This window comes from Drosophila suzukii, chromosome X (genome assembly GCF_043229965.1).
Source record: "Drosophila suzukii chromosome X, CBGP_Dsuzu_IsoJpt1.0, whole genome shotgun sequence".
Lineage (NCBI taxonomy): Eukaryota > Metazoa > Arthropoda > Insecta > Diptera > Drosophilidae > Drosophila > Drosophila suzukii.
The window spans coordinates 11,675,406-11,688,034 of NC_092084.1; the positions used below are offsets into that span (position 1 = coordinate 11,675,406).

The following is a 12,629-nucleotide window of genomic DNA, read 5'->3' on the forward strand; positions in this document are numbered from 1 at the left end:
AAAACTGTTTTTTTTTGGCGAAAAAATGCGTTCAAATTTTTGTCAAAAATACGAAATTCAGATTTTTGTCAAAAATGCGACATTTGTTTTCGGTTTTTACATCGTAGCTCAGCCAAATTAAGTCGTACAGCTAAAAGACCGACTGTTTTGAACAGCTTGCTTAATTTGCTAACGAACCTCATCATTTTTAGGAAAATTTATTTTTTGACCAATTTTCTCATTTTTTTGTAGGGGTTTCATCGCATTTTTTCGAAAAATGGCAAAAAATGAAAAAATTTTCAGGTTAGAATGCCAATCGATTGGAAATTAAGCAACGAACTCAGCGAGGTATGACATTCCTCATTCTGACAAATACTTTTGTTTTGGCAGCCAAAAAACTGAATTTTTTTGGCGAAAAAATGCGTTCAAATTTTTGTCAAAAATACGAAATTCAGATTTTTGTCAAAAATGCGACATTTGTTTTCGGTTTTTACATCGTAGCTCAGCCAAATTAAGTCGTACAGCTAAAAGACCGACTGTTTTGAACAGCTTGCTTAATTTGCTAACGAACCTCATCATTTTTAAGAAAATTTATTTTTTGACCAATTTTCCCCTTTTTTTTTTAGGGGTTTCATCGCATTTTTTCGAAAAATGGCAAAAAATGAAAAATTTTCAGGTTAGAATGCCAATCGATTGGAAATTAAGCAACGAGTTCATCGAGGTATGATATTCCTGATTCTGACATATACTTTTGTTATGGCAGCAAAAAAACTGTTTTTTTTTGGCGAAAAAATGCGTTCAAATTTTTGTCATAAATACGAAATTCAGATTTTTGTCAAAAATGCGACATTTTTTTCGGTTTTTACATCGTAGCTCAGCCAAATTAAGTCGTACAGCTAAAAGACCGACTGTTTTGAGCAGCTTGCTTAATTTGCTAACGAACCTCATCATTTTTAGGAAAATTTATTTTTTGACCAATTTTCCCCTTTTTTTTTTAGGGGTTTCATCGCATTTTTTCGAAAAATGGCAAAAAATGAAAAATTTTCAGGTTAGAATGCCAATCGATTGGAAATTAAACAACGAGCTCAACGAGGTATGACATTCCTCATTCTGACTTATACTTTTGTTATGGCAGCCAAAAAACGGAACTTTTTTGGTGAAAAAAAGGGTTTGAATTTTTGTCAATAATACGAAATTCAGATTTTTGTATGGTCTTCTTAAATATTATTTTCAGTGCCTACAAAATATAATATTTAAGAGATGTTTTGTGTTTTCCTTTATATTTTTTGTCAAGTTGAATCTAAAGAATTTACGTTAAGGGTAATCATCTTAAAACGTTTCATTTAAGTGGAAGCTTAAGTTTACACTTCACTTAGCTTTTAATAATTAGAGGTTTTGCCTTATTAAGTATACATTTTGTATCTATTAGCCATGCTAATGATGTTGAATTAAGCCAAACGTGTGCCTTTTGTCCCGCTTGCATGCATTTGACATAGACACAAAGTCACAAAGCACAAAAACACATATTTCGCATGACGTTGGCCCAAAGGATCCAGGGATCCGGGGATCCTGTCGCAAGGACTATGACAATGTTTTGCTGACGTCTGCGCACCTACACTTTGAGTATATTATTTGCAGCACATTTATAATGATATCAGCACATAAAAAGCGTGTTATTTGCCAACTTAAACATAAGCGTATCAGGCAGCCGAGTGAGGAGTAGAGTGGAGCATTTTGCCTGTTGTCTCCGGGAGACGGCTTATAAATACGTAGCGGCGGCTTGCCTCTGTTGTTGTTTGTCAAACGTTGTTAGCAGTGGGCGGGAGTCGGGCGAATCCTGCGGCAGGGCGATGGGGGAATCCTGCATCGGGCTTCGGGAGTGGAACCTCCTAGCGAGACCACATCATCAGCTTCCCCAGAAGCTCCTCCAGCTGCAGATTCTGCCTCGGCTTCTCGGCAACTGTGGCAACGTCAACACAGCACACTCGGATTTGCCTAAACACCCATACACACTCGCATCCAGGACCCTGGATCGCACGGGGACCTGCATACACTTGCATAAATATATCCGGGCTGGTGTGTATGTTGTGCGCTCCAAAAACTATCAAGAACAGCGATGGCGGAACGTTGGTGGCCCCTCGAAAGGCAAGACAATAACAGCAGCCCAAAACAGCAGCCCAAAAAAAAGGGGGCTCTGCGATTGTCAAGGGGCTGAGGCGAAGGTCCTGCTGCAGGACGAGGAAATACCCTAAGATACTGGGCACAATCTCATATGCAATTAATTTTAAAATATTCTACGAAAATATAAGAACCCTGTGACATAATATAATTGACACAAAATGGTACATATTAATTTTTACAAATATATCAAGTAATCTCAGTACATAAAAAAATTAAAAAAGAATTTCTCTGCCAAACAATGGTTGCTAAAAATATATTTTAGTGTATGTGGACTTTGACACAAGCAATGTTAAAAATATTCATTAAAATTTAGGGACATTGAAATGTTAAAAAATATATTTTAAGCATTGTTTTCTTAGCAAAGAAAATTTATTTAACTCTTAAGGGAACATTAACATTTTTAAAATTGATTTTTAAGCTGTCATTCCTAGTGCTACAAGTATTAATTGGTTTATACTACACTGGTAAAAAATTCAGAATTGTCCTTTTTTAAATCATAACAGATTTTTCCTCAATTTATTAAACCAGTTGGTTTTATTACTTCCATAAGGTAAATAACTAAAACAAATATAAACACTTATCTTAAATATATTTTCCTTAGATACACTATTTTGTTTTGATTGCTTAAAAGCAAATCTATTTTTGCTTTCAATTTTTCTTTTACTTTTTATATATTTAATTGCATTACAAAAAACAACCTAACTCCATTTCTATTTTACAATACCCTGTGTATTTTTTTTTTCATAAAAAAATCTGATTATAGTGGAAGTTAATTTTGAGTAAATCTGCATTATGCTGGCATTTTAAGCTTTTTTATCAAATATTTTTTGTAACACACGGTCTGCCATCACTGTCGCTAAGCTGTCCGCTTCCCCAGTCCCTCGGCCCCGGCTTTCTTCACTTTCCCTGCTTTCCCCACCTCACTTTCCCCGAACCCTTTCTATTCTTGCTGCCATGAGAAGGAGCACACGGGGCGCATGAGTAATCTAGGCAGCTTGTGCTTTGCATTTCCCCCTTTTCGACGCCCCTGCTCTTTGGTCCTTCCATTCCGCATCCTTTTTATTTACTTTTATTCCAGCAACCCGTGAGGATATTGTTGTGTGTGTGTGTGGGTGTGTGTTCTGGTGTATTTTTGGTATTTATTTTTGGCATTATTATTGCATATTTTGTGTCGCTGTCGTCCTTCTTTACCTCTTTTTTCCCACATTTGTTTTTTGCTTTTTTTTCCTCGCGCTTTACGTTAATGCGAAATTTATGCTTCATGCGCTTTTAGTTCTGCCCCCCCTTTACCTTGCTTTTTGGGATTTTTGGTATGCGAAAATATTTTCGCGAGCACCCTGGATAAAAATGGGAGCAGCCCCGCCCCTTTCCACATTTGCAGGTGTTTTTCGTGGGCTTGCCCACATATTGATATTGACCGAAAAATATCATCAAAAATCCGGAGGTGGGGCGAAAAACTTGTTTATCCTGGAAGCAGCAAAGCAAGAGAAATAGATAAACAAATACATAAATAAAAAGTGCAGGCAACAAGGGAGTTTGGCACAGTGATAAAGAAATGCAGCAGGAAAGGAGGAAAGTGGCCAAGAAACCAGGAAAATGGCTAATGACACTAGGGCGTATGAGTAATGCGGCAAGATGGGGCGTATGAGTAATGTGATGCGACAGGAATGGGTTGAATAGGTTGTTTTCCCTTCCAATCTCTCATTTTTTAAGCAGGAAAAACATCGTTAGCCGTTCTAAATTGGTTAGTAATTGAAAGTGCGGGACCTTGAGTCGCTTTTGCTTTTGATCAGAGCCGGGGATATTGATGCTCCAATAAGTTTTGCCATTCATTTTGCCCTTCATTATATTCCTTCCGCTTTCACAAAACTTCGATTGCATTTCCGTAACCATTTCCATTTGACTGTGCATAAACCATATATGTATAATCCATGCACAGTCTGCTTTTCAGAGCACTTTGCTCCTGGGGGTCACCCCCTTTGGCCCCTTTTAACCCCCGCCTTAATGGCCTCCACTTGTCGTGTTTTATGCCGATTTCATTTTCATTTTCATTTTCATTTGACTCGCCACGCGCCAGGGCCAAGTGCATGCTGTGTGCTGTGTGCTGTGTGCCACGTCGGTGAACTTTTCATTCCGCAGCCCAGGGACCCACAAAAACACTCATGAGCCCCACCACCTCAACCACTCGCAATCGCAATCGCAGCCCCTGCCACGCCTTCTTTCCGCCCGCCCACTTTCAAATAATCATAAAAGAACGACGCTTGAAATTTATTAAGAAACTTGGGCACTAAAAATAGTTGCTAACATCGCAGGGGTGGGCTGAAAAGGGGATGGTTTTCTGGTGGAAAAAGGGGGGCAATATTGCTGACGAATGCCCTTTGAAGGTCAGAAGAAATGCGCCAAAAAAAAAGAATACAGCAGCCATAATTTTAAAATAAATTAATTTAGTCTACATTGCCTTCAATGCAAATGGGGAAACACATTTCGAGTTCATCTGCTTTTTTAAAATATTTTATTTTTAATGAAAAACTCTAGGGAAAAGAAAAAATTAGAAGCACTATTTTAGCTATTAGCTCAATTTTGCTTTGAAAGTAAAAATAAATCAAAATTGATTTTGATTTTTGATTGCACCTCTAATAAAAAGAACCAAATTATTAAAAAAATCTTTAATATTTCTTATGCTTGTGGTATTATATCCAACATAATGTTAAGTTAAAAACAACCTTGAACAATAGTTTAGCCATGCAAATCAGTATTTGATTTCAATGAAGGTAGTTAATTGATAGGTTTTTCAGTAAAATAATAGGGAAATATATTTAATTTAATATTCCTAAACCCCCAGGCACTTGGCAAATATACTGAAGTATGCAAAATAATCAAAGGTTGAATGAAAATCTTAAGAGCGTAAAAGAATTCATTAAAATGGCAAAAATAAATGCCAAAGTGCAGCAGTAATATATGCAAATTGGGCAAAAAAGATAATTGAATGACCATCAATGCAGAATTTAATTTTTGGGCAAGTAAAATCAATATTTTGCCGTTCAAAATAAAAGCCTACTGCAAGTCTTTTTCAAACTTTTACGGCGATTTTATGTGTCACAAGGAATTTAGCAAAGAAAAGTGCTTGTTTTTTTTTTTACATTTTTTTTTGGTAAAATGTTTTTGGCCAGGGCACGTTCATTAACCCCTCCCTTCCCATATTTTCGAGCTGCTCTAGGAAAAGCCCCCTAGCTCAGTTTCCGCCCTTTTCCCAGGCTCACTTTATTTTCTTGGCCATTGTCCTGCAGGTTTGGGGCCCTTCCTTTTCCTTTTCCTATTTCCTATTTGGGTTCGGCTTCAGCGGCCTGTGAAATCCTTTTAATGGCATAAACGGGTTAAGCATTTTGGTGACGTAAATATGAGCAGCCATAACAACATCGGGTGTGTCCTTCGAGTCCTGTGAGTCCTGCGAGTCCAGAGTGTCCTGCCTGTCGGACATTGTCTGGTTTATCCGCCTTCTGCCAGGAGTCGTTGAGCTTTAAAGCCTGAATTTCAGTTATGAGCCAAACGTGAGTATCTCACAGATACACAAACACACACACGCACACATCCTGCCACACCTACCGCCCCCATTTGGCTGTGCATGTGTGTGTGCATTGGGCATTTTTCAAAATGGCAAACAAAGCGCGCGTGACAGGAAAAAACGGCCAGCAAATCGTTCACTCAGCCTCAGAAAAACCCAAAATCCATTTCCCCCACTCACACACACACACACTGGCACACTTTCCTTTTGTTTCACAGTGTGTGTGTATGTGTGTGTATCTGTGTGTGTGAGGCAGACAGTTTGCCAAGCATTTGCTTAATTTAATTTCGCCTGCCCGCTCGATTTTGGATTTTTCTCCCCTGCTCTCTCCACTTTTCACTTTTCACTTCGAGTTGCCGGGATAACCCAGAGTTTAAGCCATGGAAATTGGCCTGGGAAAACCCTGGGAGATTTCTCTCAGTGCCGGCTTCAGTGGCTGTCTTGGCTTGACTTGCAGTTTGTTTTCTTCAAATTTGCAATTAATCAACTTAACGTGTTCCGCCCGGAATCCCCAGATCTTCTTCATCTCAGCTCTTTAAGCACGTCAAATGCCTTCGACCTGCGTACACTGAGAAAATTTACTTAGCTCATTTAAAAAAAAGTATTTAAAAGATTCAAGATTTTGGAATAGGTACTATAAATGCAATTATTATTTATTTATTTATTTATATTTTACTCAGCTATATCATAAGCTTACCATAAAAGAATATAGCATAGCCAGCTTTCGTAGAATAATATATATAAAATACATTCTTGGGAAGGTTAGATAAGCTCATTTTATTATTTCAAATTTTTTTAAGCAATATTTAGTATATAAGTAACTTAAAATTCCTAAGGTTATCGATTATCTTAAATGTTCAAAAACAAATATAGTAATTTAAATACAAATCCCCTAAGAAAACAACATTTAAGCAAGGTAAGCTTAACCTTCAAAATCATTTGTAGTGGGTAATTGTTAAGTAAACCATTTTAAGGATTGGTAAAGATACTGATACATTTAAAAATAAATTGTATAATAACCCATATTTCAGCAAGGAAGTAATATCAATAAGGGATATCATAGATTTATTTATGGGTTTTTCTCAGTGCAGCCATTATAATCAGCTGAAAGGAGATGAGTCCAAGCGTTTGGGACTACATATGTACATGAGTGAGGGGTTCCATCGCTCATCGGCAATAATCGAAAGACCCATAAGTGTGGGGTCCCTCTGACAGGCCCCAGTATTTATCCCCCCCCCATATACTACCCCTATGAAAACTGAAGGCCAAAGACAGAGAAGGTGACAATTGTTCATTTGTTTGGTCCTTTGTTTATCGCCAAACAGTTGACAGCTCTGCTGCTTTGTGGAAAAGCAAAAGCGAATGGAAGGGAAATTGCGAGGAGAAAGTGGAGGGAAATATGTGCAGATGAAAGCTGCTTTCTTTTTGCAATTTCAATTGTTGACAGGCTGCCCAGAAATAACCTGGTCTTGAGTTTCAACTCAAAGCTTACTTTTTATGCAATAAAAATATAGATCAATTAGGGTATTCAATTGCGTTGCAATCGTTTGAAAAGTGTAAAAGTGTAAGCAGTTCCAACAACAATTTCCATACAAAACAGTTTTCAAGGCCTACAACACCCCAGCCTATGTATACAAATCTGTTGTACTTGTGTAGAAATAGGGGGTTAATAATGGGTAGGAATTTTATCTAAAATACTAAAAATATACTGAAAAGTTGGGTTTTAATGACAGAAAATATCATAGCCTTCTTTTCACAAAAATTTAAAAGTTGGCGTTATTTTGTACGTCAATTTCCTGCAACGATATTTTAAAATAGAGGGCGTTCACAATTCTCGTCTGGCAAACTTACAAAGTTTACACTTTTGCAACGCAATTGAATACCCTAAATGTGTTGTGGCAGAGTTGTGCCCAACTTTCTGTTTATTGAGTTGAAATATATTAAGGGCAAGAAAGTTCCAACTATCGTATGCAATGTTCTATTACCTTTTTCTTTGAGTGCTTCTCCTTGTGTTCCTTGGACCAAGAAAGATACCAATTAAATTGAAATAAAACCCCTATCAACACTTCCGTGCATTTAGATTTCCAATTCCGTTGGCTGGTTCTCGGTGCTACAATTTTTGCCATTTGTGACTGGCGATTGAGTTCCGCTCCCCAGGATGCCAGTGTGCCAGGATGCCAGGATGCCAGGGCACTTTGGCACTGTGGTCAACACAATCAGGATGCAGTCATCGCCAGTTGGCACTCCATTGCTCACCCACACCCCCTCTGATTTTTCCCAGAATTTTCCCTGGCCTGACATAACTCCAAATGCACTTGCTGACAGTCATTGAAAACACAAACTGTAGATTATGCCACTGCCAGGATCCTCCTCTAGTTCAGCTCCTTATTGCCCTTCAGGCGTCCTGGCAACCTGGCTACCTGGCATCCCAGCATTCTAGCACTTGTTATAAATCACAAAACAAGTAAAAAACCAAAATTATCTAACGAAATGCTACTCGAGAGCATCGGAAAAACTCGAAGACCAAAAATATAGTCACCTGGCCAGGTGAGCGCATCCCCTCTCTTTTTTTGGCTTAAATGTGCAGCATTGCAGAAAATATTGCAAACCCCTCCTGCTGTTTTTTTTTGCTCCCTCCGCCCCTGCCTTTCCTTTCACCTTTTTTTTTGCTGGTCAGTTTGGCAGTTGGTAATGCGGTCAGGATGCCCCTCATGCCCATTCTGTTTATAAACGTAACAATGACCGCATTTTTGTCTCTCTGTGTGTGTGTGTATCTGTGTGTGTTGCCCTCGAGCAAGGACCTCCCATTCCCCCCCCCCCCCAACACTTTTACACTTTCCCATTTCATAGCCGCCGAAAAGTGCAGCAACAAAGTTAAAGTTTTCCTCTTTTTCTATTGACAACTGTGCGGCTTTTGTGCCAAAAGAGTGAGTGGGCGGCTGGTTATCCTTGTACACGCCCCCACATCCTTACACACACACACACAGATACACTCACCTACACATACAAATGAGCTGCGGAGGCTGAGGAAAATGCCGCGAGCTTTTTACGCGGCCACAGTGACTGCGAAAAAAACATTCCACTGCGCCAAGCAAACAGCCAACGGCAATTGGCAGAGGCGCTGAGCCTTTCTCAACCATCCTGAACCATTCTGAGCCAAACCGAATCCACTCTGAGCCCAGTTAAGAGGCGGACTGGCGTGGCCCCGCCGCATTAAAACAAATAAAATCAAATAAACGTTTATTGCACTGAAATGTTTACGAGGCCACAAACAACAACAATGACAGCTATGGCAGTGAAAATCTCGCAATTTAATCAGTCCCCCCGAAGCCAAATGACCAGGGCAACACAGCAACTTTGTAGGTTAATTCTGGCCAGGAGTGGACCCAAAGTGGCCAGAACTGTTGTCTGTTCTTCGCCCATTGCATCCGTTTGTTCCCCGTCCTGACCTCCTTTCAATTGTACTTTTCGGGTCGTCCGTCACTTTGTTTGCTGCACTGTCTTCACTTTCATCACTCACGAAAAAAGGGTGATTTTCACCACTCTTAAAATGGGTTTAATTAAAAGTTAAATGTCAAATTACTACGTCTTAAAACTCATGGCTTACCTAGATATCTAAAGTTTTATCAGTGGTCCCGAAAGGAACCCCATTTTACAGGTTGTCAGGGAAATATCTGTTACCTAAGGACCCCAGATAGCTATAAGCCTTGATTTGACTAAGCTACGATCGAAAAACCGCTAAAGAAGGAGTATTTTTGACAGAAATCTGAATCACATTTTCCCGCACTAAGAAATCAGTGTTTTGGCTGTAATAACGAATATAAAGGTCAGAATGCGGAATGTCATACCTCGTTGTGCTCGTTGCTTAATTTTCAATCCATTGGCGTTCAAACCTGAAAATTTTTAACTTTTCACATTTTTTGCAAAAAAAGACGATGCACCCCCTAACAAAAAATGCGAAAATTTGTGAAAAAATAAATTTTCCTTAAATTGATTGGGATTGTTAGCAAATTTAGCAAGCTGTTCAAAACAGTCGGTCTTTTAGCTGCACGCCTTGATTTGACCAAGCTACGATTAAAAAACTGGAAAGAAAAATCGCATTTTTGACTAAAATCGGAACTCCATTTTTCGCCTTAAAAATCCAGTTTTTTGGCTGCTGTAAAAAAAGTATGGGTCAGATCGAGGAATGTCATACCTCGCTGAGCTCGTTGCTTAGTTTCCAATCCATTTGTGTTCCAACCTGAAAATTTTTAACTTTTCACATCTTTTGCAAAAAAAGACGATGCACACCCTTACAAAAAATGCGAAAATTGGTCAAGAAATAAATTTTGTTTAGAATGACTAAGATCGTTAGTAAATTTAGCAAGCTGTTCAAAACAGTCGGTCTTTTATCTGTACGCGTTGATTTGACCAAACTACGATTGAAAAACCGGATAGAAAAATCGCATTTTTGAATAAAATCTGAATCTCGTATTTTTGACTAAAATCGGAACTCCATTTTTTGCCCTAAAAATCCAGTTTTTTGGACGCTATAAAGAAAATAATCGTCAGATCCAGGAATGTCACAGTCGGTCTTATAGCTGTACTCCTTGATTTGACCAAACTACGATAAAAAAAACTGCTAAAAAAAGGAGTAATTTTTTTGTTCAAAATAGAAACTCATATTATTTTATATTTTTATTATTATACTTACGCTTAAAATGTCATATTTTTTTATTTATTAAAATAAGAGTAACAAATGTATTTAAACTGTACAAAAATAATTATTTAAATCGAACATAGTGTTGTAAAAACTGAGTAGCCCTGATTTCTTTGTTTGGATTTTAGTGCTCCAATAGTAGGCCTTGACTTCAAAGTAAAGTCAACCCGTTCGGGATTTCTCCGATGAGCCTCAGTTTTTTCACTTCCCTCGGGCTGATAACAACTAAACTTCCTAATTTTTCAAAGGTGAAAAAAAGTGAACAAAAAAAAATCTATTTTTTTTTTCCAAAACCAAAAAAGTAACTATAAATACTCTTGATAAATTTAAAGAACTTTCTAAACGTATAAATTTAAGTTAGAAGAGAACGATGGATTTGAGCAAGCTGAAGAAGATGGAGGATGTGGTGCGCATTGGCGGCAAGGGATCGGTGCGCCGCAAGCACAAGCACGTCCAATCCTCGCCGGCGGTGGAGGAGAAGCGCCTCCAGGCCACGCTGGCCAAGTTGTCGCTGAACCAGGTGCCCGGCATCCAGCAGATCACCCTGGAGATGAACGACTCCAGCGAGATACTGCTGATGAGCCCCAAGGTGCAGGGCTCGGTGGCCAGCAATGTGCTTGTGCTCAGCGGCGACTTGGTTCGCTCCAATCCGTCGAGTTCAAAGTCGCAGCCTGCTGCGACCATCCAATCCCAGGCCAGCCAGGAGCAGCCATCCCAGGTGACCAGCCAGGTGACCAGCCAGGTGACCAAGAAACCCAAGAAGCCGCGCAATCGCATTCGTTGTCGCAACAAGAAGGCCCGGAACATGCTCGCCCAGGCCGAGGAGGCTAACAAAAAGGAGGCCGAAGTGGTCAAGGAGCAGGATCCCCAGGCAGGCGGGGATTCCCCGACCAAGGATGTCCACCCTCTGGAGCAGATCGCCGAGGAGGACGAGGAGGAGGAGGAGTTCTTCGAGGTGGGCTCCAATTTGAGCGCCGATTCCGATAACACCAAAGTCCCCTCGGATGAGGGATGGTCAGATCAGACCGTTGTCGGCGATGACGATTCGCTGGGCAGCTGGGATACCGCCCCTTCTGGGCATGATTCAGATCCTAACCAAGCTGATGATGAGTGCGATGGCTGGGCCGATCGCTCTTACTATTCCGATGATGATTACCCCACTGAGGTGCCTCGTCCTGGGACTCCACGTGGCCCCTTTTCCGACGACGAACTCGACAGCCTGACTCCGATGAATCCCTATACCGGATCCTCCGACGAAGAGGACAATATCCAGGCCTAATCCTACCCAATTTTGGACTGTCGGCCTCCAACAAGCTGGCAAAATGCAAAAAATATGCATTCATGGCCTGCCTCGATTTGTTATTTATTTTTAAAAGCAATTTGGTATCTTTGTAAGTCAAAAATTAAATAACAAATCGAAAAATCATCTGTGAAAAAGCATAAAATGTTGTTTTAATGGGGTTCATGCCAAAAGTGTTTCATCATGCGTTCTTACGTTACCAATTACATAACGATTACGTAAAAACTAGGATTTTTCTGGAAGAAATACTAACATAAAATGCAGTATTTTCTGCGTTTTCAACACTTGTACCAAAAATACCATACAAATTATTTGCTGGCAAAATAATTTATTCTACTCTTGTCTTAACGCTTGATTTTAAATAAATCCCTAAAAAGTTGAAATCCCTATTGGAATGTTTATTCATTCAAATTTATTGTTGGCCTGTCCTTTAAACAAAATGAATAATATGCGCTTCAGTGATTTCAAGCGATTGTATTCCATTGTTAAATATATTTTCAATACTAGAATGACAGTAAGTTCCTAAGCTCCTTCGTTATAAAGCAATTGTTTTTTTTCTAAAGTTATTAGGACATTGGAACATAATTTTAGATACTGCCTGCCTTGAGAGCTCTTTCATGTTTATATATCCCGCATTTCCGCAAATTTCCGAACGCATTAAAAGCAAAATTCATACAAAATTCATTTAACAAGCGTTTAAGAGAAACTGCCACGCCCACTACTTATCAGAACTAGCGTTCCAGGGGGCGGAAAAGGCGGAAGGGCGGAAAAAGCAGTGAAAGCGGAAGGATGGCGAAAACTAATCTGCGCCTCGAAAAATGTACGAAATTAATCTGCACATAAATTAAGCATTAAAATTTAATATATTTGTTTATGGTGCCTCAAAGTGCGAGGGGGGCGGCAAAGGG

The 12,629-nt window shown here is 39.4% G+C and overlaps 2 protein-coding genes across 4 annotated transcripts in view; both read left to right on the forward strand.

Annotated features, from left to right (window-relative positions):
- The window catches only part of dpr8 (defective proboscis extension response 8), a 167,620-nt gene that overhangs the window by 57,743 nt on the left and 97,248 nt on the right, over positions 1–12,629 (forward strand). The window lies entirely within an intron of this gene.
- LOC108006567 (transcription factor BTF3 homolog 4) lies at positions 10,572–11,860 on the forward strand. The gene is made up of 2 exons (XM_017070102.4): positions 10,572–10,722; positions 10,779–11,860. Exon 2 carries the CDS (start codon positions 10,792–10,794, stop codon positions 11,698–11,700), a length of 909 nt encoding a protein of 302 aa, XP_016925591.2. The 5' UTR covers positions 10,572–10,722; positions 10,779–10,791; the 3' UTR covers positions 11,701–11,860.